This window comes from Cnephaeus nilssonii (assembly GCF_951640355.1).
Source record: "Cnephaeus nilssonii genome assembly, chromosome: 2".
NCBI lineage: Eukaryota > Metazoa > Chordata > Mammalia > Chiroptera > Vespertilionidae > Cnephaeus > Cnephaeus nilssonii.
Window position 1 is genome coordinate 109879198 of NC_137073.1, and position 24727 is coordinate 109903924.

Sequence of the window (24727 nt, forward strand, 5' to 3'; positions counted from 1 at the left end):
TATGGGGGGCTGAGTATAACGTGGGACAGGCTGATACTGAGGTGCGTGGAGGGAAGTACAGGGGGGCTGAGTATAACGTGGGACAGGCTGATACTGAGGTGCGTGGAGGGAAGTACAGGGGGGCTGAGTATAACGTGGGACAGGCTGATACTGAGGTACGTGGAGGGAAGGACAGGGGGGCTGAGTATAACGTGGGACAGGCTGATACTGAGGTACGTGGAGGGAAGTACGGGGGGCTGAGTATAACGTGGGACAGGCTGGTATTGAGGTGCGTGGAGGGAAGTATGGGGGGCTGAGTATAACGTGGGACAGGCTGGTATTGAGGTGCGTGGAGGGAAGTATGGGGGGCTGAGTATAACGTGGGACAGGCTGATACTGAGGTACGTGGAGGGAAGGACAGGGGGGCTGAGTATAACGTGGGACAGGCTGATATTGAGGTACGTGGAGGGAAGGACAGGGGGGCTGAGTATAACGTGGGACAGGCTGATACTGAGGTGCGTGGAGGGAAGGACAGGGGGGCTGAGTATAACGTGGGACAGGCTGATACTGAGGTACGCGGAGGGAAGGACAGGGGGGCTGAGTATAACGTGGGACAGGCTGATACTGAGGTGCGTGGAGGGAAGGACAGGGGGGCTGAGTATAACGTGGGACAGGCTGGTATTGAGGTACGTGGAGGGAAGTATGGGGGGCTGAGTATAACGTGGGACAGGCTGGTATTGAGGTACGTGGAGGGAAGTATGGGGGGCTGAGTATAACGTGGGACAGGCTGATACTGAGGTGCGTGGAGGGAAGTACAGGGGGGCTGAGTATAACGTGGGACAGGCTGGTATTGAGGTACGTGGAGGGAAGTACAGGGGGGCTGAGTATAACGTGGGACAGGCTGATACTGAGGTGCGTGGAGGGAAGTACAGGGGGGCTGAGTATAACGTGGGACAGGCTGGTATTGAGGTGCGTGGAGGGAAGTATGGGGGGCTGAGTATAACGTGGGACAGGCTGGTATTGAGGTGCGTGGAGGGAAGTATGGGGGGCTGAGTATAACGTGGGACAGGCTGATACTGAGGTACGTGGAGGGAAGGACAGGGGGGCTGAGTATAACGTGGGACAGGCTGATACTGAGGTGCGTGGAGGGAAGGACAGGGGGGCTGAGTATAACGTGGGACAGGCTGATACTGAGGTGCGCGGAGGGAAGGACAGGGGGGCTGAGTATAACGTGGGACAGGCTGATACTGAGGTGCGTGGAGGGAAGGACAGGGGGGCTGAGTATAACGTGGGACAGGCTGATACTGAGGTGCGTGGAGGGAAGGACAGGGGGGCTGAGTATAACGTGGGACAGGCTGATACTGAGGTACGCGGAGGGAAGGACAGGGGGGCTGAGTATAACGTGGGACAGGCTGATACTGAGGTACGCGGAGGGAAGGACAGGGGGGCTGAGTATAACGTGGGACAGGCTGATACTGAGGTACGCGGAGGGAAGGACAGGGGGGCTGAGTATAACGTGGGACAGGCTGATACTGAGGTACGCGGAGGGAAGGACAGGGGGGCTGAGTATAACGTGGGACAGGCTGATACTGAGGTACGCGGAGGGAAGTACAGGGGGGCTGAGTATAACGTGGGACAGGCTGATACTGAGGTACGCGGAGGGAAGGACAGGGGGGCTGAGTATAACGTGGGACAGGCTGATACTGAGGTGCGTGGAGGGAAGTACAGGGGGGCTGAGTATAACGTGGGACAGGCTGATACTGAGGTGCGTGGAGGGAAGGACAGGGGGGCTGAGTATAACGTGGGACAGGCTGATACTGAGGTACGTTGGGAACGGAAGCTTGCTGGAAGGGGAGGGCTGAGCAGATGGGGATTTGAGGGTTTCCACCTCGAGGTTTAGACACAGTCTTTCCGCGGGATTTTCCTTTTTTTACCTGAAATGTTCAACTAACGGTTGGTCCACAAAGGATCGCGGGCAGCAGAAGGCCACCACCCCTCGAGACAGCAGCCGGCCAATCACTTCCGGGTGCAGGTTTTTACCGGTGAGGTCCAGGGTCTGCCACAGAGACTCGTCGAACCTGGGAGAGAGGGGGCTCGATCGGTAAGTTGGGGGCACTGGATCCTGCAGGCTCCCAACACCACTGCCACCGAGGAGCCGATACATCGCCTTGAAGCCAATTCCGAAGAAACCCCTGTGATTAGCCATGACGTTGTAGAGGCACTCCTGAACTTGGTCACACTCCCGGATCAGCTTCCCCGTTCCTCTTTCCAGACTTCTAACTTAGGTGGCTCAGTGCTGTCATTAGCAATGCAAGGACCTTGACTCGGAGGACAGAATTCCAGCCTTCCATTCCATTTGATAACTTTAAAAATGACTGATCAAGTTGCTTAATTGATTATTGACGAGGTGAGTAGGTTCCAAATGACCACAATAATCCCACTTGCCATTTCTGTTACCCAGAAACAGGTTACCACACTGTCAATACACTGAAAGTAGCAAAGTGAGCACTACTTTATGAGATATGAGATATGACTCTGACATCTACTAGGAAAAGGAAGTTATAGTTTAGCTCTGTTTTGTAATACCTTTTAAGCTTATATAAACATACACACACATGCATAGAAATATATGTATACTAGAGGCCTGGTGCACAAAATTCATGCATGGGGGTGTGTGTGTCCCTCAGCCCAGCCTGCACCCTCTCCAATCTGGGACCCCTCAAAGGATGTCCGACTTCCCGTTTAGGCCCGATCCTACCTCTCACAATCCAGGACTGCTGGCTCCCAACTGCTCGCCTGCCTGCCTTCCTGATTGCCCCTAACTGCTTCTGCCTGCCAGCCTGATCACCCCTAACTGCTCCCCTGCCAGCCTGTTTGCCCCTAACTGCCCTCCCCTGCAGGCCTGGTCACCCCTAATTGCCCTCCCCTGCAGGCCTGGTCACCCTCAACTGCTCTCCCCTGCAGGCCTGGGTTCCCCCCAACTGCCCTTTCCTGCAGGCCTGATCACCCCCAACTTCCTTCCTCTGCCAGCCTGGTCACCCCTAACTGCCCTCCCTTGCAGGCTTGATTGCCCCCAACTGCCCTCCCTTGCAGGCCTGGTCCCTCCAACTGCCCTCCACTGCTGGCCTGATTGCCCACAACTGCCCTCCCTTGCAGACCTGGTCCCTCCCAACCTCCCTTCCCCTGCTGGCCATCTTGTGGTGGCCATCTTGTGCCCACATGGGGGCAGCCATCTTGTGTGTTGGAGTGATGGTCAATTTGCATATTACTCTTTTATTAGATAGGATACTAGAGGCCCTCGGCATGGCCTGCGGGGATCGGGCCGAAACAGGCAGTCCAACATCCCACAAGGGGCCCCAGCCTGGGCCAGGCACTGCGCTGCTTCCACTCATCCCCGCCCCACTGGTCCCGATCCCAGTCCCGGTCCAGATGGGGGAGGGGTGTGCAGGGGGAGTGTCCGTGGGAGAGGCTCATGCCAGCCATGAGTCCGGCATCCGTTGGTCAGCTGAGTGGTACTCCAGCTGTGGGAGCACACTGACCACCAGAGGGCAGCTCCTGTATTGCGCGTCTGCCCCCTGGTGGTCTGTGAGCATCATAGCTACCAGTCAGTTGAATGGTTGATCGGTCACTTATGCTTTTATATATATAGATATGAAATGTGAAAGAAAAGGGAAACATATTAGATTTTGGACAGTATTTCTAATGCAAGAAGGAGGTACCAATACTGAACACAATTAAGGGAGCTTTAACAACCACAGATTCATTCAATTAACAAGAAAGCAAACAAAGTGATACGCATGAGCACAAATTTTAACACGTTATGCGCCTAGTCAGTCACTCGTGACTGTCACTATACTTTATGTCCAGAAGACAAAACAGGCAGGGCGCTTAACGTGTTAAAAGCCCTGGCCGGTTTGGCTCAGTGGATAGAGCATCGGCCTGCAGATGAAAGGGTCCCGGGTTCGATTCCGGTTAAGGGCACATGCCAGGTTGCGGGCTTGATCCCCAGTGAGGGGCGTGCAGGAAGCAGCCTTTCAATGATTCTTTCTCATCATTGATGTTTCTATCTCTCTCTCCTTCTCCCTTCCTCTTTGAAATCAATAAAAGTAGACTAAAAAGATAATAAAAGCCTACGAGAATTTTATTTTTTAACACTGCCTGAAATAAGCAGACCCCTGGCGAGGGCTGTGGAATGATTCTGCATGAAGAAACTGTCCATGTGTTATCTGACCTGTTACTAAGAAGGCAGGACTGCCGTGCGGGCACACAAGTGCTTAATAAACGTCCGTTACTACTTTTGCAACAACTGAGATGAAGAGTAACGGACTCTGCATGAGGAGGTCAGCTGGCGGAAAAAGACAATGAAAACGGGGTCCCGTGGGGGGGGGGGGGAGGAGATGAGTGAGACTAAATACAAGGTGTCTTATCCCAGCACACCCCGAGTGGAGAGGCAGGGCTCCTGCGGTCAGTGAGAGTCCTTGATGCTGGAAGGAGAGAGACGGTGGCCTGGGGTGGGTGGGGATGAGAAGGGGGGGGAGGGGGAAGAAAGGTTCACCCTGATAAACACAGCCTTCCTCGCCGCTCCCGGCCTGTGGCGGCCTTCCCAGCTCACCACGATGGTCTCTGCCCAGCTCACTGCCCACACCTGAGAGGTGTCGTCCCCAAAACCAACGAAACACCAACCCCTGCGGGCTGGCACGAGCCGCACACTGCGAGCCAGGCACTGCCAGGCGGCATCTGAGTGTCTCCCTCCTACCTGTCCTGTCCTGGAGGTGCCGTTCTTCCCACTCAAAGCGACAAAGACCTCCCTCCGGTCACCCAGAGCCGCAGTGGCCGGGCCGGCTCACACCCACCCAAAACCAGGGCCCCGGGTCCTCTGGCCCCTGCACTCACCGCCTGCTCTCCGGGGTGCGGGCGGCTGTGTCTCACCTGGCACTCCCCTCACCAGATCCAGGGCAAAGAGGGTCTCAGAAATGGGTGCATTTTCACCTCCAGGGGACCCCTCCCCTTCACGGGGAAATAAGACACTAAGTATTGAAATAAGACACTAAGTATTCACAGAAATGCGAGATACTTAGTTTGCTGTGTGCTACTCTATTGTTCTCCTTTTTCCTTTCTACAGACCCAGTGCAGGCATAACCCCTCTCCCCTCCCCCATAGGCCCAGGGGGCGGACGATACTTACGCGAGGTGGTACCACCGCTTACAAACGCAGGAGACGTGGAGGAGCTCCGGGAGGCACAGGCAGGAGAAGATGCCCAGGAGCAGCTCGTCGGGCAGCGAGTCCCAGGAAACCCCTGTGAGGGAAGAAATGTGTTTCCCGTCACATGCATGTGACGCCGAGTGTATTCGCTGTAGGCAGTCAGACAGACATGAGCAGGGCAAGGACGAGGGGCAGGCACAGAGGTCATGGGGTGGAAAGCCTCGCCATGGGCAGTCAATTGTAGGGTGGGACCGTGCCCCCAGAGTGACCTTCCCTTCCCTATCGGATCGCTGGTCATGAGGTGTGGACCCCTGACCTTTCCTCCCTGGAGGTAACACCAGGCCTCCATCGTATTTCAGCTCCAGGCCCAGATAAGCACCAGAACCAGGCGCTGGCTGCTGCCGTCAGGACCAGCTGCAGGGAGTAACAGAACCAGCCAGGCAATCAGCGGGGACCACAATCCTGAATGGACACACCCGGGAGGTGTGGACAAAAGGAGCCACATGCTAACCCGACAGGCTCAGGGAAGGCCTGCATACGATCTTGCAGACTCAGAGACCTAAAGGCACCACAAAGGATGGTCTGAAATTAAACTTTAACTGAAAGCCGTTATGGTGGGTAGTCACCTCCTAGGCCAGTATCTTCACGGACAAGGTCAACCTTTACCTTACCTGAGCCTGTCTTTTTGCATCTATGATAACAGACCCTTTGAAGTGTCTAGGTAAATTGTAACTTACCTTTATCCAAACCCCCTGGGGCACAACCTAATGTGCTGGGCGCCAGGACAGATACCACAAATTCCTTCATTATCAAGTTAACTAGAGGCCTGGTGCACGAAATTTGTGCACGGGGGGCAGGGGTGTGTAACTCAGCCCAGCCTGCACCCTCTCACAATCCAGAACTGCTGGCTCCCAACTGCTCGCCTGCCTGCCTTCCTGATTGCCCCTAACCGCTTCTGCCTGCCAGCCTGATCAACCCCTAACCACTCCCCTGCCAGCCTGTTTGCCCCTAACAGCCCTCCCCTGCAGGCCTGGTCCCCCCCCAACTGCTCTCCCCTGCAGGCCTGGTCTCCCCCAAATGCCCTTCCCTGCAGGCTCTGTCACCCCCAACTTCCCTCCTCTGCCTGCCTGGTCACCTGTAACTGTCCTCCCCTGCAGGCTTGATCGCCCCCAACTGCCCTCCCTTGCAGGCCTCATCCCTCCCAACTGCCCTCCCCTGCTGTCCATCTTGTGGCGGCCATCTTGTGTCCACCCGGGGGCAGCCATCTTGTGTGTTGGAGTGATGGTCAATTTGCATATTACTCTTTTATTAGATAGGATTGTTCCTGTACCCACCTCAGTGTGTGCCCATCATTTTACTTTTTATCTAATCCCAGGGGTTTCCCCTCTTTGCTTTCTCCTGCCTCTCTAGTCTATCACCAATGGATTTCATGTAACCCACCTATGTCCCTCCTTTGATTGCAATGTATAAATACAGATCTAACCCGCCATTCTCCGGAGCATCCGGAGTATTATCTCCATTCATTGAGGTTCTGCTTCCCGGCACATGTCGACAGTTTGGCTCAAATAAACTCACAAAAATTCTTTACATGTTTCAATGGTTTTTACGTTAACAAAGGCTACTGAATATTCTATTAAGGTCTTTCCTTGGGACCTCCCCTAAAATCTCCACCCTTAAACTCCTTAGGATGGAGGACCCCGTGTGCTTCCCCCTCCCTTTCCCCCTCCCCGGGCAGATTACTATTACCTTCCTCACTCCCAAGCTCCAAGGGCCTTCCTTTACCTCCATACCTCGTTTCCTAAGCCCATTTCATGTAGGAACCACTTCTTCTACCTCTGTGATTTACCAAGTAAATCCTCTCTTACAGTTGGGGTCTTGCTCCGAATTCTTTCCCAGCTGGAACCCAAGTTCGGTCTGACCCAGACTACCTGGTGCCATTCCCGCCGCCTACAACACGTCGACTTTTTTCTTACACTTAAAGGATACACACCATTCAGCTTGAAACAGGAATTTAACCCTCATCAAATTATCCACTCAGTCGTTTTTCCGTTCACCCACAGTGCAGGTGCCCTGCAGTAAGCACCGTATTTTCTTGGCAAAGAAAAGGGGAAACCAAGAATACTTTTCCCAACACACGTCCTTCAGCACCCGCAGGCCGATCTTCGCAAAGATTCAGAGCAAGTCCCAGCCCTCTCAGATGCCATCCACGGGCTCAGGAATCCGGACCCTCTAGCCCCTGAGGAGTCAGGGGAGGGCTGATCCAGTAGCTGAGGAGACCGAGGAAGCTAGGAAGTCAGGAATGGGGACCAGGGGCGGCAGAGAAAACAGGACCAGCAACCCGGTTAGGCAGAATTGCTAAGGTAACCCAGCTGGGTAAGGCTTAAAATGTATGGACTGTTGCTAAGACAAGCAGCCTGCAGATAACCAATCCCAAGGCAGTGAGGCGTACACACCAATCCCAAGGATGTTGCTGAGGCAGAATTCTTTGAAAGGACCAATCAGGAGCTGGCAAGGCTGTATCCACCCCCTAGGTTAAAAAGCGGGGCGACCCCTGTCTCTTCCTGCTCCCTGGCTTCCTGGCCCCTGTAGCTGGGGATGCTCCTGAGCCCACGTGGCTTGGACTCTGCACATGGACTAACAGACTTGACTAAACTACACCCCACGGCAACATGGAAGGGAAGCTCTGGACAGTCGCCTGCTTTTGGAACCACTTCTGTCAATAAATGTTGCTTCCACTAAAAACTGTTTTTAACCCAGACTTCATTCTTCGATTTTATAAGACCACGAACTTGGATTCAAACCACCCCACGTTTTGGTTACACAGTGACCTTATTTAAAAGGCAAATGCACTTACGCCCTATTCTCCCGTGCGTCCGCTTTACCTAGACGTGTAACATCAAGGGTGTTCTCATCCGTGAGTCAACCAGTAGGCACTGACCAGGGGTCACGTTAGGTGCCGGGGAGAGGGCGTAAACAAGGCAGACAGAATGCCTGCATCCTTGTGGGAAGAAACAGATAACCACAGATACGCAGTAAACAGTAAATGACATGCCTTGTGAAAACGGACCAGTGCTCTGCCGAGGAATTAAGCAGGGTAGAGGAGAGGTGGGGAGTATGGGGTAGGTGTTCAAAGTCTGACCAGGTTTCAGGGAAGGCCTTACAGAGATGGCGACCACTGGGCAGAGGCTTGAACAAAGTGAGGGAGTCAGCCCTCTAGGTGTCTGGGGTGTGCTCTAGGAGCAAGGAACAGCAGCTCTGCTTTGGGGAACAGCAAGGAGCACAGTGTAAAAAAAACTGTGGCGGGGAGGGGTACAAGATGAGGCCACGCAGGGCTTTCTAAGCCATGAGGCCGCCTTCAGCTCTGGCTCTGACTGTGCTGAGCAGCCACTAGAGGGCGCTGAGCATAGGAGTGACACAATCTTGATCTCCTGTACTTTTTTAAAAACCACGTAGCTGCTGTGTTCTGGGAAAACGAGGGAGGGAAAGGTAGATGCAGGAACACCACTTCGCTTAGTCTCCTAACAAGCAGTGAACTCTTACACACGAATGTACAGATCAGGGTCATGTGACAATGGCCAAGCAGGAGACAAGGGTGCACTGAGAGTGGTCAGAGTAGCTCAATAGCTGGCCTTCCCAGCCTCTTCCTGCCTCCCGCTGCTGCCCACCAATGCTAGAGCCACCCGCTTCTCGGTGATGCCAGCCAGCCTGGGTCTAGTGGTGTGGGCGTGTTTGCCAGGGTGTTACAGGACGAGATTAACATCTGGATCCGCAGAGAAAAGCAGAGTGCCCTGCCTAGGTGGGCAGGTCTCAGCCAATCCAGGGCCTGATGAGAAGAGGTTCATTAAGGGAGAACTGGCTCTCTCCCGGGCGTGTGTGTGTGTGTGGGGGGGGGGGGGGGGCACCCTCCTGCCTGCAGACCCTGCACTGGAACCCACACCCCGGGCTGTCCCGGTCCTCCGGCCTCAGGAATGCAGATCCTGGACGGGACATTCCAGCTCCACAAAGCCTAGCTGTGTGAGCCAATTCCTTGCAAGCAACCTCCACCGGTCTCCTACTTGCAGGGTGTCTCCGGAGAACCCCAATAGACAGCCCCTCTTTGTCCTCCCCCGTTTAAAGGGGCAGTACTGAATGGACACTGACGGCACCGGGCTCGGGGAGGCCCCAGGGGGAGGTGACGCACAGGGCAGCTGCTGCCGGCGGGCGGCATTCCTGGGCAATCTCCTCCATCTTTCCCCAGCAAGCGTGCCTTCCCTCGGGCAGAGCCCTTCCACGGTGCCCCCAAAAGTGTAGCCTGAAGTCTGTACTGATTAGCATGAAGTTCAAAGCGGTCCAGTTGGGGCCCAACACGTTTTTCTGTGTTCACCATCTAGAAGCCATTTAGAGTGCCTTGTGGTTTTTAGAATGAGGCCTTTGTGTTACATCCCAGTGGGTCTGTAGATGTTGTCCCCCCCCCTCCCGCCCCCCCTGCTGTTAATTTAAAATCCAGTCGCTATTAATCCAGCCCCCACGCCCATGGAAGACGCTCAGGACAGCACCAACAGGCCACGTTTTACCGCTGATTATTGACTTTCTCATCTGCCTGGTCCCTCGCTAGACCACAAGTTCCTGAGAACAGGAGCTATTTAAAAAAAAAAAAAAAAAAGAAATCTTTGTATTACCAGGAACTGGCACAATGTCTGAAACATGCCTCCGTTCATATACGTGTTAACCACGTACTACATGCCAGTATGTTGGGGTCTGTTCTAGGAATAAAAAGATGAACGGCCTGCTCAGGGTCTGAGATGCAGACGAGGGAGGGGATTTCAATGAAGCATCATGTCAGGCGGCAATGGGGGGTTGAGGGTGCTGTGCAGTGTGTGTGGGGGGGCAGGCGGGGGGCGGGCGGTGGTCAAGGGAGCCTTCTGGAAGAATGAGTAGGAGGTGTGCAGTTGCTCAGTGAATGCCTGCGCCTCTCCCCACAGGACAAAATGAAAGGCTCTGAATCCTCGGGGTAGGGGGGGTGAAGGCAGGTCATCAGTGCTGACCCTTGACCCAGACCCGCAGAGGCAGCTGGAGATTACCCTGAGGCTCCTCGGGGTGGCAGCCACTGTCACAAAGTTCCTTCAAGGTCAGAGTGCACAGAGGTCAAAGGTTCTCAAACCAGGCTCCTGCTCTGCTCCCCTGACTGGAAAAAAAGTTGACGGACAGGTTTTCCTCAAGTTTTTCTTCCATTAATTCTGAACTCCCCCGACCTCTTGTATCTGGAGATCAGATTCTAGCATTTGATTTGGCAGGAAAATTGCATACTTAGTTCGTTCAAATCTAAGGCTGAGATTTTACTAGGATCTGCAAAGACTATCCTGGCAACAGGTGCTTACCGCCACCCCCCCCCCCCGCCTCTACCCCCCGCCCCCTCCAAAACCCCAGCCCCCTGACTGGATGGAGGAAGAGGCTTGGCCGGGAATTCAGCTTCACAGCCGCCAACTTACTCCCTCTGGGCTCAGTCCCCTCATCTGTAGGAACGGGGAGAGAGGGGATCTTGCCGAGTAGATCACCATGACGATTACGTAATATATGGGACAAGGTGGAACAGCAGAGTCTACCTCCTCTCTCTCTTCCTCTCTCTCTCTCTCTCTCTCCCTCTCTCTCTTCCTCTCTCTCTCTCTCTCTCTCTCTCTCTCTCTCTCTCTCTCTCTCTCTCTCTCGTCTCCATTCCTGTCCTTTCCCCATGGACTCTGCACCTTTTCTTCTCGGGACCACTTCTTTCCCACGCTGCTTAGGATCCCCTCTAAGGTGAAAGGGAGGCATGGTGTGATCGCTCAGACCCCCAAACCACCCTCCTCTAAGTTTGGGAGCCCCCGACGCAGGCCCGGAGGACCAGATTCAAGTAGTTTATTTGGGAAGTGGTCTCGGGAGGCCCTGGAAGGAGCAGTCCAGCTCTGGGCATGCTCCCGAGGAGGTTATTGCTATGGGCAACTGGGGTTCCCGTCTGCTGCGGACTGCAGGGACCACCCAGAGGTGTCCCCGCTGCTGCCAGGCACTGGTTGGGGGCTTCCCCGCACAGCACATCTGCGTGCAAGAGGAGGCGCTGGGCATGGTGAGCTGCGTGGGGGGGGGGGGGGGGGGGGGGGCGGGGAGACCCTGAAGGGTCCACTAACGATGGGGGGAGGGGGAGAGGGAAAATCAGAGAGGCTTGCTGTGAAGCACAGGGCGGGAGCCATGAACACACTTGGTGCTGCCTGTTTGACTGGGAAGACAGAAGAAACCAGGAACGATGTACACTGATCGGCCGGATGATGACGATCTCTGAACGCATACTAATCTGGCCACTCCGTGTACTTCTCTTGAGTACCTCATCGATTTGATATCAAAGATACTACAAATCGTGCACCTGATCAGTTTTCCCCTTTGCACTGGCTGATAGAAAGCTCAGGGCAAGTAGGTGGTGGATCTCCAGCAAAAGTCTAGAATACTTCCGGCACCCATTGGAGGTACAAATACACTGCGTGGCCAGATGATTATGCGTTCAGAGACCATCATCATCGGCCACTCCGTGTAGGTCGGTAATTAAAAGGCCCGGAGGAAAACCTGGCACAGCAACGAACGCAGAGGCCTGCGGAGGGCAGCAGAGCCAGGCCAGGGAGCCACACCAGCAGGGGAAGCCACGCGTGAAAGGGCTTTGCATCGCCACTTCCTTCTTCACTGCCAACTCCCGCGCATCCTTCAGACCCTGACTCCAGTGTCCTTCCTCCGAGGGGCCCGCACAGCCCCTGCCCAGATGCGCAGGCCCAGCACCGAGCACACTTACCGGCACTGGCTAAGTCTTCGCTCAGTAAGTGCGTTATCCCTTTTACTCTTCCCTCCTGAAAACTGTGAATGAGCTGAATCAGAAGAACATATCCTCGGGTGAGGATTAAAAACAAAAACAAACAAAACTGTCATTTACTGAAAGCCTTACGTCTCAGGTAGTGAGGAAAGCACCTAATCTTTGCAGCAACCCCGTGCACTACGTAGTATCAGCCCATTTGACAGATGAGGAAACCTGTCTTGGCGGGGCCGAAGAGCCTCCCCAAGGTGATCGCCACCATTTCGGTGATCGCCACAGGTCAAACGTGGCTCTGTTCTGTCTGTTCCAGACCCCACGCCCCCAAGGAAAGGCTTAGAGCCCGAGAGGCGGCCGCTGGAAGGCTGGCCGGATGGCAGAGGGCACTGCCTGCTGGCGTTTGGGGGAGGGGGAATGAGGCTGAAGACAAATCAGGACACAAAGGCAATGTCCTGTCAGCACAGGAGTGGCCTTTGGGGCGGGGGAGGGGCTTCAGGAGAAGATGTAACTGACAGAAGGAACAGGGGCACAGAGCCAGCGGGTGGCTCAGCGGGGATTTAAACTCAGGTCTGACTCCAGCTCATGCCTCTTTCTGCCCTCGGATGCTCTACGATTCCATACTCTCCTTCTTCTGAGTACTAGATGTTCTACGAGTTTAGGAAAAGAGAGAATTAAATCTGAATTTATATAGAAAAAGGAGAAAAAAAAGAGACATCAACCAGGGCTGGGAGGGAGAAGTGGAGGGGAGAGGGCGTGAAACAGTGATGCCGAGAGCTGTCAAGGACGCGGCTACCAGATGGAAGGAGCAATGGCCGAGAAAACACGCCGGCAGCCAAGTACCCAGGGCCCCAGGCCGTGGACCACGGGGTGACCGTGGTTCTAGGGCCCCTGGGCGGGGGTGTCGCGGCCTGAAGCTGGCTGCTGTCCAAGCAGAGGGGGCGGAAGTCTGTCTTCCTACGGCTGCCCCGGCGGCTGGGATCCGGCCTGGGGGATGCACCATGCAATCGGACTTGCCATGTTTAATTCTCGCAGCGGCAGCAGCCATCTGTTTCCTGGACGCCTGACGGCACCGCTGCCGGTCTGGGTGCCCCGAGCGGATGAGAAAGTCCAGAGCAGGTCCTTCCCGCGTGGCCTGTCCTCAGCCGCCCAGGGCTGCACAGTACGGGAAGCCATTCCTCAGCCCAGGGCCTCTGGTCTTCAGCTCCCTGACAGCCGAGGCCAGCTCACACCCCCGCCGGCCACCCCCGCGGGCACCACCACGTCCACTCCCCACTCCGCTGACCTCATCCCTGCGCCTGCCTCTTCCAGTCCTCGGGGAGGAACAGCTAATCTATGAATTAGATCTTCGCAGGATATGTGACTCCTCCGACCCCACCTATTTCTTCCTGGGAACATCACCCATACTCCAATTCAGCGTAAAACACCGAAGTCACCTTACCCACAAACAAGACGTGGACTCTCAGAACTGCCCCTCTTACTAGCAGATCAATGGTACTGCTGCTCACACCTGCCATGTTTTGTGTATTTTTTAAGAGTGGCGGCTCCATTCATGTTGGACTTCGCCAGATTGTGTTAACCTTTTGCACTCGGATGTCGAGTGTGACTCGACACGGTTAGCATTAGAATAAAGGAATCGAGAAAAAAGCAAGCGAGTGCAAAGGGTTAAGTGGTAAGAACGCAGGCTTCCTTTCTGGGAAGATACAATAGATTCCGCCATCTGAGATGAGTCTTCCTTCCTCTTCCACAAATTGCAAAAACACTGGATCAAACTAGCTTTTTTTTTTGGCTAGGTAGGCAAAACTGAAAAAAAAAAAAAACACGGCAAAACCAAACCAGAGGTCCTCAATGATCCCCTCCACCCCTCCACCCCAGATTTCTGTGAGACGTGCGCACCCCTGGAGTGTGGGAAGAGCAATGGGCAAACCATGGAAATGGGGATTTGGAGAAGAAGGTCCAGTATATAGGCTGAATGAGAGCCGGGTCTTTTGCCTGTTAGGTTCACTGCTGTATTCCTCATCTCTAGGACGGTGCTCAATAAATCTTTGGTGAATGAATGAATGAATGAATGAATGAATGGAAACTACAAGGCAAAGCAAGTGCCTGGGAGGGTCCCCTACAGACTCGAACAGAGCTGTTTGAGAGCTGCAGGCTGAGATTCACTGGTGAGTCATGGAATCAGTCTAGTGTGACCAGCACTGTTTTTCGCTTTTCAATAGATTTTTATTGATTTTCGAGAGAGAAGAAGGGAGAGGCAGTGAGAGAGAAACCTCCATCAGCTGAGCCTGTAACCTGGGCATGTGCCCTGACCAGCAACCGAACCAGCAACCTTTCGGTACACAGGACGACACCCAACCAACTGAGCCTCACCGGCAGGGCTGACCAGCGCTGTTTTTGAAAAATGGGATGGAACGGAATAGGAAATCCCTTAGTAAGGGGAATATTTCAGGTACACACCCAGGATTGCAATGTAAAATATATTTCTTATTGGTTAAAAAAAAAAAAAAAAGACTGGAGGAACTCTGTTTGCCTGGGGCTGTTAAAGCAGATTCCCAGCTTCAAGGCAAGACTTCTTGGATCAGTATCTCAGGAATTCTGCACTTTGAACAAGGTTCCTTGGGGATATCAGCATTCTCTAAACTTTGGAGTCTCCAGTCTGAGAAACCAGTGTGGGGTCTGGAATTTCAAGCAGTTTAATCGCCATGGGAGAGCGGATCAACAAATTAGTTCAACCGTGTTTTCCTGCATCCTGTTTGGAGGGAGGAGGGGGAAGTGGGGAAGAAAAGGACCCGGACAGGCATTTAATGCCCACAAAGAAAATGTAGTTGTCCTCTTTCTGCCCATTAATGACCTCACTGCTGGCCATTTCCTCCTAATTCCTTCCCCACGCTCACCCCCAGGGCCAATCAGAGCTGTGCTGCGACAGGCTGGTCCCCTAGTTTTTATCTTCCCAAGCAGACAGATAAAGAGGTTTGAGTTGCCAGATGTGAGCCTGGCTGGGGGCCTGCAGAGAGACTGCTGGGTGCAGAACCAGGAAAAACGCACAGTCCAGGGCGACTGGCATCGGGTCTCTGCGGAAAGCAGGTGTGGCCTGCTGCCCCCTAATCCTGGCAGAGCCGCCCGCCACCTGTCCCGACAACTGCACACAAAACTCCCCGGAATGATGATTCGGGGCGCGGGAGGCCCAGGCTCCGGGAGGCCCGCCGGGATCCTCCACACCAGCTGCCCCTCATCCCACGTCAGTGACTTCCCCGCCCCACGCCGCCCCACACCAACGAACGGGACAATGGATACTACCGCTTCCCTCCCCGCCTCTCCCTTCCCACTTCGGACCTATATGTCTGAAGTCACATGGAACAATCTAGCCCTCCTCTGGCCTCCTACACATCGGGGGGCTGGCTTCCGCCTCTGGCTGCGAGCTCCTCTTCTCGTGTCTTGTCTTTGCTCCCCAACTTGACTTGCAGTTGCCTAGCAGACAGCAACCGCCCCTTCATCCTGTCCACTTCCCAGAGTGCCTCGCTTAGAAACAAGAAGTCTTTTAGCCCTGGCTGGTTTGGCTCAGTGGATAGAGCGTCGGCCTGTGGACTGAAGGGTCCCAGGTTCGATTCCGGCCAATGACACATGCCTGAGTTGCGGGCTCGATCCCCAGTAGGGGGCGTGCAGGAGGCAGCCAATCAATGATTCTCATCATTGATGTTTCTATCTCTCTCTCCACGTTCGGGTGGTCAAGCACCAAATTGCTAGTGCGGTATGCCACGGCAGTGCCGTTAAATTCTGAAGGGAAAGAGCCCTCCACGGACAGGGTCAGACCAACAGCTTTAAGGACAGAAGAAAAAGTGAAGCAGCCTCCCCAGTGGATGTGGCCAAATTAACTGGGTTCACTTACTGAGTGCTACGTGCAGGCAGCATGCTAAGAGCGTCACGGGCCTTGTTTCGTTTGATCTTCACAGCGACCTATGCAGTGGGTATCATTTCTCCATTTCACAAAGAAACGGAGGCCCAGAGAGCCCAAATAACTCCCGAAGGTTGAGAACAGCAAGACAGACGGAAACCCAGACTTGCCTGACTTCACCATAACCTTTTGCTGCCTTTCTAATTCAACTCCTCCTATAGATTCCCAGGCCATAATTTGAAGATTCTCTTCCCTAAAGAAAGGATCGAAAACCAAAAGAACACACCACACAACGCAGATTTTTTTTTTAAAGCAAAACAAGCCAGCACCTCTAGTCTGATGTCCCTCTACTTTCTCCTTGGCTCGTCCCGCACTTAGAATCTGGCTTTCTTGTTGTTCCTTCAACAAACATGACACGCTTCTGCCTCAGGGTCTTTGTGCTGGTTGCTCCCTCTGCTTAGGGCTTTCTCCTCCAAGATATTTGCATGGCACACTCCCTTCCCTCCTTCATGTCCAAGTGAGGCTTTCCATCAATACCCTGTTTAAAATTGTCACCCATCTCCCTACCCCAGGGTTTCCAATCCCTCTTGGCTTGTTCAAAGTTGGTGTTTTTTTTCAGCCACAGCCCTTATTACTAACACACTACACATCATATTTATTATGTTCTTTGTGTCCTTTCTCTAGAACAGAAGCTCCATGAGCGTAGGAATATTTACATTTTGTTCATGGCTGTTTCCCCAGCACCTAGAGGAATGAATGCCAAGCACATAGTATGTGCTCAGCAAACACTGCTGCATTAATGTCTGAAATGATTTGCTAGCAAGGAAAAACGAGTAACCCCAGGTCAGTGCCCTGTGGATTTGAGTCCTCTTGTGGTTCTGATCCACTCTGGGAGGCACTCAATCACCTGCTTACGAACGGGAGTGGAAAGCTATTAAGAGGGTAGTTCTACGTTTCAGTCAGCCCAGTCTAGCTCTGGGGATGGATCTGGGGAGGAAAAGGCTGGAATAATGAGTCCATTCCAATATTCAGTTGAGAGAAGATGAGAGCTTGAGAAACACTTAGGAGACAGGAAGGAAAGATTCAGTCATTGGCTAGATGCTGGGGGGTGGCGGGAATGGGACTGGCCTTCGGGCCTTTGGGCTGCGTGACTGAACAGGTAATGCGTAATGGAGACAGACCACAAGACAAAAAGCCCGTTTGGGAGTGGACCTGGTTAAGTCTCCTTTGGGAGTGGACCTGGTTAAGTCTCCGCCACTTAGTTTAACATCCATGTTAGCAATCCTTTGAGAAATCACTAATGCGATTATGGCGAAGAGCTCAACCCGGGGCATAAAACAGCAGAATAAAATAAAGAAAGGGTCCGACAAGAAAATCATCGCGTTTGCTCCCATTTATCAGTGGCACCGAGCTGGCCTTCGGGCTGGCAGATCACTTTCTAGGGAAAAAAGGGAGGGATGTCTTCTCATGGGTTAAAATTTCACATGGGTAAAAAAATCAATTGAGCACTAGGAGATATATACCTGCCAAGATTCCTATACACTTCATTGACAATGAGTTATTTTCTTTGGAAAAATAACTTCAGAATTAGGTGTTTTTAAAAGGGCCCCATCCTAAAGATCCCGGAACAAAGGTTTACCAGCAAAATAGTTCACCTCAGCCCTTCCATGACTGACCGTTTTACCCTCAGACCTTACCTGGAAAGTTCTCTCGATTTAGCTTGGGTCTGCGGATGATCACGAAGTCCTTGTCATTCCCTTTACTCTTCAGCCGCTTCCTTGGGGAGCCCTGCGGGTGGCCCAGGTTGGAGAGCAGTTCCTGGGGGATGTTCTCACTGTCCACGCGCTCCTTCTCCAGGGCGGAGACCCCCATGCCGGACAGCAGCTCCGAAGTCTTGCTAGAATCCCATCCCCAAGTGAAGCTGGTGGCCACGTTGCTCGACTGGTCGGGAATCTCCTGGAGGTGTTTCCTGCAAAAATGCACAATAGCCCCTTTCCTTTGAGAACACACCCATAAATAATTGGTAGGCCTAAAGGAAACTGCGAGTTATGCAATGTAGTCATGCAGCTAACAGAACTGCATTTTTTACATGCCGGCGGCGAGTTCCCAAGAATGAAAGAGAGGAAAAAAAACAACACACTGAGCAAATCAAAAAGGCTTTCTGATTTACGATTCTGATCATGCAAAAGGCCTCAAGGATTTCTTAAAGTGGAGGGAAACCATACAGCCATTCAAATTATGAGCAGGAAAGCCCAATACAGAAAGACAAATAAAACCACACACTGATCCCCGCACTAAAGCATCCATCCATCCATCCATCCATCCACGCTTTTCCCCAAAAGGGGCTGAGAAACCATTCCCATTACAGCATTAGCAACAATTTTAGCAAGTAGCAATACTCGTGGCCTAAATGAATTAAGACGGTCCATTCAAGTTTGCCCCTCTTTGTAGTCGGTTTACCGGTGCATGGCGTCCACGGATTCCGGGGTTTAAAATGTGTGCACTAATTGCAGACTTTGCCCGCCTCCCGGATTCCCGCTTTGGAGCGCAGCGGGCCGAGGCGTGAGGCTCCTGCCGCCTGGAGCGAGACCCGCCAACTCTAGCAACGTTCCATCCCCGCCGCGCGCGCGGGGCGCTCCAGCTGCCTCTCGGCGGCCGCCGTCTGCGGCCCCGCTGCCTGCTGGGAGTTGTAGTTTCCGCCCCGCCTCGTAGTCCGGCGAGCTCGCCACCACTTCCTGCCCGTGCCGCTCCGCCAGCCTCGAGGTACCCACAAACCCCCGCGGCTGCGGGGCGGGGCCAGCCCCCCCGGGGAGGCGGGGAGGCGGGGAGGCGGAAGCGGGCGGCGCTCCGGATGACTTGGACATGTCAGCCGCTTGAAGGGGATCGGGCTTTCCTTTCCCGGGAGCCCGCAGGCCTTCTGGTGACCGCCACCGCCGTCACCTGGAGCGTGGGTCCCCGACGCTGGGCGGCGGAGGCGGAGTTTCCCGGTCCTTCCAGACGCTGTCTGGCGAGATCGGCCGGTGAGCCTGCGGCGAAGAGCGTGAAGCACTTGGGGGTCTGGGGTTTGGGGCCGAGCGCCGGCGGGGACAGAGAGGCCCGCGGCCCCGGCCCCCGCGTGGAGGCGGTGGCCGGCTCGCCCGCCAGGTGAGGGGCTGCGAGCCCGGGCGTCGCACCTGCTCTCGCCCCGCCCGGAAGCGGCGGCCCGTGGAGGGCTGGGTCCGTGGACAGACCCTGCCCTCGCTGGGAAGACGGGCACTGCGCTCGCCTCCCGGGCTCCGGGTGAGGGGCCGATCCCATAAAGCGCAGCTGGAAGGACAGGCGGTGGTTTAGGGTCAGGGGGGCACAGGAGGCCACTGCGGGGTGCGCTGGTTCCCATCCCCTTGCAGCCTCGACAGGGCTCACAGATGCAGCACCGGGACAAGTGAGGTGACCGTGCTTGCCAGGGGCTTGGTGGTGTGCAACGCCAGGGCCCCCACCAGCAGAGCCATTCTGTTGCCTCCGCTCCACCTGCTGCCTCTGGTCGCCTCGCCGCCTGACGGGGACGCAACCAGACTTTTCGCCTGTGCCCCCGAGGGGAGTTTGGAGGCGGTGAGAGGAGAGAGTGTGCCGTGTTCCAGGTTGCATGACCGTGCGAAATCCGTTGTGCCAGCTCCTCTATAACCGTGACCCCGGGAAACAATGGGAGAGAGGGGGGCTAAGTTGCCACCCTAATGGAAAGGGAGAGCATCAATTGAGTCCCCAAGCAAGCAGGCCAGCGTCCTCACAGACATTGCATCCGTGCGCGGTAGGACTCGGTGATTCACTTGATGCTGGAATTCAGCCTCCCTTGCCCAGGTTTGTTGTTCTGTTTCAGGCTTGTTGCTCAGCTTGACAGGGAAATGTATTCCCGAACCTTGAGTTGGTTCTTGAGCGTAGGAGCCACCCGTGTAAACAAGGGATCTGTTCCCACATTGATTTGGATTGAAAACTAGGCTGAGAATAACCAGGCCGCATGTTCAGAATTCATTAAATTATGGTTATATGGAAAATATTTTTAAATGAAATATTCTGGATTGGTTTTTTTTTTTTTTACACAAACTTAGCTTTATGCTACTTTGGCTAAAGGAGAAAGCAGTTGCCTTAGCTTGAAATCGACATCCTTTCCCTTAAAATTGCAAGTCATTAGAGAAAAAAAATTTTAACAAAAAAATGATAGCCTCCTTCAGAAAAGTGAACAAGATGGAACTTATAAGCTAAAGGTGGAGAAAGAATAAACAAGAAAACACTTTAAAATGCCATGATGAGAATTAAGCAATGTTTTGACATATAAAGTAATTGGGAGAGGCCATTTTAGATACAGCCCTTATAGACAGGAAGGTCTGACAGATGGGATGATCCTAAATTGAAAGGTGAGAAATAGGCTTGTGCTGTTAAGTGCCTGAGAGCTAGGGAACATTTCTAGTTCTCAGAGAACTTGAAGTGTCTGAATTGGTGGACATGAGATCCTAAATAGGACTTCAGAGAGGCTGTCCACTCTGAAAATCGGTCTTCAAATTCTAGAGTAGATATTTCACTAGTACTTTGCCCTGGTAACAGAAATACTTTAGCTTGCTAAAATGGGAATACTTTTTTTCTCTCTGCATTCCTTCTCATCATGGCTGTTCTCTATGTGTGTTAAATAACAGTTTAAATTGGTGCACGTGGTTCTATTCAGTATAAGGAATTGTATCCATTGAAGACTTGAGATTACTGCCTGTGCACAGATTGACGACTGCTGGTTTCAAGATCTGCATTGTGATCGCAACTGCTGTGGATGATTTTATTTTCCTGATTAACTTTATTCCTCTTATCTTATTCAACACACCTGTCGTCCCACTTCAGGGAGCTAGCTATCCCATCTTTCCACAAGTAGAATTACTGGATCGTTATCTAGAACAAACGAATTATCATTTTCTCTGACATCTAAAGATGACATTAGAGTGAGTAACCTCTGGTCCTCTTTGGAAGCTCCCGATAGGATACAAAGTGACGTTGTAAATTGGGAACGTGCTTATCCTACAAAGAGGGAAGAGCGCAGTTACAAGATCAGTGCACAGGGAGGGCAACAAGGACTGGAAATTACCTTTGACTCCAAGGTGCACCTGTGTTCAGTAGTGTAGTCGTGTTCTTGAACATCAAATGTGAAAAAAGATTCTATTGAAATAGAAGGCCACTGTGCTTTTTTCCTTAGCTCCATCACAGCATGAGGTAAAGCTTAAGATTCTTTTAGTGTGTTTTTTTTTAAATGTTCTTTAGCTTAGAGGAAACAAAGATTAAGAAGGGTTATTTTCCAATTTAATTTGTTCTATGTTTTCTTTCCTACTTTTCCCAGGTAGATTAGAGTCATATGTTATCCTTAAGTAATGGCAGTCTTACCTGCGAGGAAAAAAGGCTTAGTTGAATTCTATATTAAACATGGCTTTCTTAGCATCCTACCTTGATATATCTAAGGGAATAATTCATAGGGAATGTCTGTAACTTGTTCACTATGAAAACTGAGCAAAATGAATTATTTAAACAATTTAAACTGCATTAAGAAGGTATGTCTGGACTGGGGAAGAGAATGTGTAGTATCCTAATTGTGAGCGAGGCTCTGTAGTCAGGATGCCTGGGTTTGAATCCCAGCTCTGCCTCTCTGACATTTTTCTCCTTTATTAAACAAGGGTACTAACAGTCCTTTCTTACTGAGTTATGAGGTTTCATTCAGTTGTCTAAACACACTAAATGTTAACTCTTCCTTTTTTAAAAAGAATTTATTTTGTTATTAGGAAGGATTCTAAGAATCATTCTTTAATGATCAAAGTAAGTCCTACAATCTCTTTAATTAAAGTCTTTAAGAATCCATTACAGTTTCTTTTGTTTTCTTCTTACCTGCTCACAATGTTGCTGTCTCTCCCTTAGGCCTTGCCAAAGGGGACACAGCTTTTATGTGTCCATCTGTCTTCAGATGGCTTGGCATACTTTGGAATTCAATTCACCTGGTTGGTTTGCCAACTCAGTTATGACTCTTTCACATTTTACAGTGGGGGGTGACATTCTCTTGTATTCTATCTGAATTCTAAGCTGAATTCTCCCTACACCTGGAATCTTTAAATATGAGAATAATGATTACCTTTGCAAATGAAAACGTTGATTGAGGGTAGAGAATTGTTGACTTGCATCACTCCTAGTTTCTTTTCATTATTAGGATCTTGAGGTGGCTCCCACTTATTTCTCATAGCTGAGCAGAGATGCATATTTAAGGTTACGCAGTCTGATTGTGATGAATCCTTAGGTTCTAGTTGGAAATTTTTCATTCACTTTTAGAATCTTAGATTTTGATAAAAGTTTTGTGTTCAATTGCTGCCAGTCCTCCCTCCCTCCCTTCCTCTCTCCCTCCCTCCTTCCCTCTTTCCTTCCCTTCCTCCCTCCCTCCCTTTCCTTATCTCTCTCTTTTTCTGGAAAATATTTGGAATGCTTCAAATTTTAAAATAGTCTTAACCTCTAAATGTTCCACTTATGTATTTAGCCTGAAAAATCATCTCCAACCATAAAGTACTTAGGGAACATTACTCCAAGGCAGTAACGTTAAATGCTAATTATGAAAGGCATTTGAAAGAAATACTGTACAGTATCTTGGTTGGTAAAAGACTGATTTGGATTTTAAATGTTGAAGACTTTCAGAACTGGTATTTTGAAAGGTAGACTATGCATACATATTAGGCACTTAAATTTGATTGAATGAATGAATTAGCATTTTGAGTGTGAGTAAAATCTGCTTTTGCTGCTGTAGTGTTAATGCCATCCTATGACAGCTTTAAGTCTCTTTTCTTTATTTCTAATCACATGGGACTGAATTTGGATTTGCCTTCACATTTGAGCATTTTCTTTTATTTTTGTCATTTTTATTGTATTCATTAATCTTAGAAGGACCAGTTTTGTGGTCAGAGGCATATTTCGTCTTCTGCCTTTGTGTTTATTTTTGCACAGCCGCACCGGTGTACAGTTCAGCAGATGATCCATGTTGATCTACTCTGTTTTGCGCACATTCCTAGAAGAATGGCGTTGTCTTTCTATGTGGCATTGGTATACAGTGCACCTGCGTGACATGGCTCTGAGAGGCGCTCTGTCACGGTCCACAGCGGTCCCACCACCCTGAAGGGGTGTTTGGGCCACCTTGCAGACCTGGGGACGTACTCCCAGTTTTCACGTGAGGCAAGGGGAGCAATTTCTTGAGTGAAGATCCGTTTTTATTTTATAGGAATGAGGGTGGGCCCAGGCCGTGATAACCACCGCGGATGTGAAGCAGAAGGCACAGTGTGTGTGTGTGTGTGTGTGTGTGTGAAAGCACATCGGGTAAAGCTGTGCTTGGAGACCTGTGAGGCAGCTAGTTATGTTCTGGAAGCACTTGATATGAAGGAGGTGGAGATTAGTAACAAAATGTATTGAAGACCTACTCTGTGTCTGGAACTCCTCCTTGGTGTTTTGCTTTTATATCTCATTTGATCTTCATAGCAACTCTTGTGAGATGATTATCCTCATTGGACAGTTTCTTTTCTTTTTTCCATTGAATTCTCACCTGAGAACATGTTTTTATTGACTTGAGAGAGAAAGAAACATCGGTCAATTGCCTCCCGTACGCACCCGACCAGGGATTGAACCGGCAAACCTAGGTATGTGCCCTGACCGGAAATCGAACCCGAAACCTTTTGGTGTAGAGGCTGATGCTCCAACCAGCTGAGCCACCTGGTCACGGCTCACAGTTTCATTTGCATAAAGTTACACCATTGTTAATTAGAGTTGGTTTATCATGATATAATAAAACATTTGTCTTTTAAAGTAGTTGTAATTTTAGTCACCTAATAGCGCTGCAGCAAAATTTTTTATTTTCTAGTTGCCATATATTTTATCTTCATGTTACTATATTGATTTTTAAATGATTTTAAAATGTCAAAATAATGCATATTCATGATTTAAAATGAAAAACACACAAGAAAGCACAAAGAATACAGTAGAAGTCATCTCTTTACTACTTTGTGACAGCTGTTGTTAGCATTTTGATGTATGTTTGTCCATGCCTGTATGTGTGTTTCTGACCTATACTCTCCCTCACATCCCACCCATGTCCCTTTGGACATCTCTGCAGCGTCTCTCTGAGGCTCACTTTTCTCCTAGACTGTGAATCGGGTGGGCTCCTTTAATCGCTGTCTGCAGGGGAGGGTTTCTGTCCTTGATTCAGGCACAGATCTCTGCTCCCATCGGTCATGCCAAGTTAGCAGGGTTAATGATTTATGAAACCCTTCCTGTTTTCCTCAAAAAGGCAATGGACCACGATGAGACTAATGATATTTGTAAGACTTCCTGGACTATTTAGTACAAACACTTAAGTTGTTTCTATGTTTTCATTTTTATTAATTAAAAAAATATGTTTATTGATTTAGAAAGGAAGGGAGAGGGGATCAAGCCAGTAACCCAGACATGTGCCGTGACTGGGAATTGAACCCTGACCTCCTGGTTCACAGGTCGATGCTCAGCCATTGAGCCACACTGGCAGGGCTATGTTTTCATTTTTAAATAATGCTGCTGTAGAAAGTAACATTGCATATACATTTTTGTTCCCATTTGGTTTTTCTTTAAGTTATTCGAAGAGGAATTGCTAGAATAAAGGGTATGTACCTTTTTTAAGGTCTTTGATACATAGTATTGCCAAATTGCTGCCCTTCCTGGCAATGAGGGTGTTTTTTTTAAATAAGCCAAACTGGAGTTGACCAATCTGTTTATTAGATTTTAATGAAGTTATGTTATGAATTTAATATGCAAATAACTAAATCAGGTGGAGAATAAGGAGGTATCCCTAG

The 24727-nt window shown here is 51.2% G+C and overlaps 2 protein-coding genes across 5 annotated transcripts in view; one reads left to right on the top strand and one right to left on the bottom strand.

Moving 5' to 3' along the window:
- The window catches only part of SKP2 (S-phase kinase associated protein 2), a 29296-nt gene extending 10762 nt beyond the window's left edge, over nucleotides 1–18534 (bottom strand). Inside the window, exons 1-4 of the mRNA XM_079779709.1 lie at nucleotides 18333–18534; nucleotides 17570–17841; nucleotides 5164–5275; nucleotides 1914–2057 (exon numbers count right to left, since the gene is read on the bottom strand). Of these exons, the coding sequence (XP_079635835.1) occupies nucleotides 1914–2057; nucleotides 5164–5275; nucleotides 17570–17841; nucleotides 18333–18340 (536 nt within the window). The 5' untranslated portion in view covers nucleotides 18341–18534. The remainder of the gene's footprint in view (nucleotides 1–1913; nucleotides 2058–5163; nucleotides 5276–17569; nucleotides 17842–18332) is intronic.
- A 153-nt stretch (nucleotides 18535–18687) lies between these two features.
- The window catches only part of LMBRD2 (LMBR1 domain containing 2), a 42882-nt gene continuing 36842 nt past the window's right edge, over nucleotides 18688–24727 (top strand). For 2 of the 4 annotated variants that reach the window (XM_079787917.1, XM_079787920.1), the window contains exon 1: nucleotides 18688–18892. The gene's annotated coding sequence lies outside the window, so the exon portion shown is untranslated. Of the gene's footprint in view, nucleotides 19017–19111; nucleotides 19707–24727 lie in introns of those variants that run through there. The other 2 variants (XM_079787918.1, XM_079787919.1) reach the window with 2 other exon arrangements.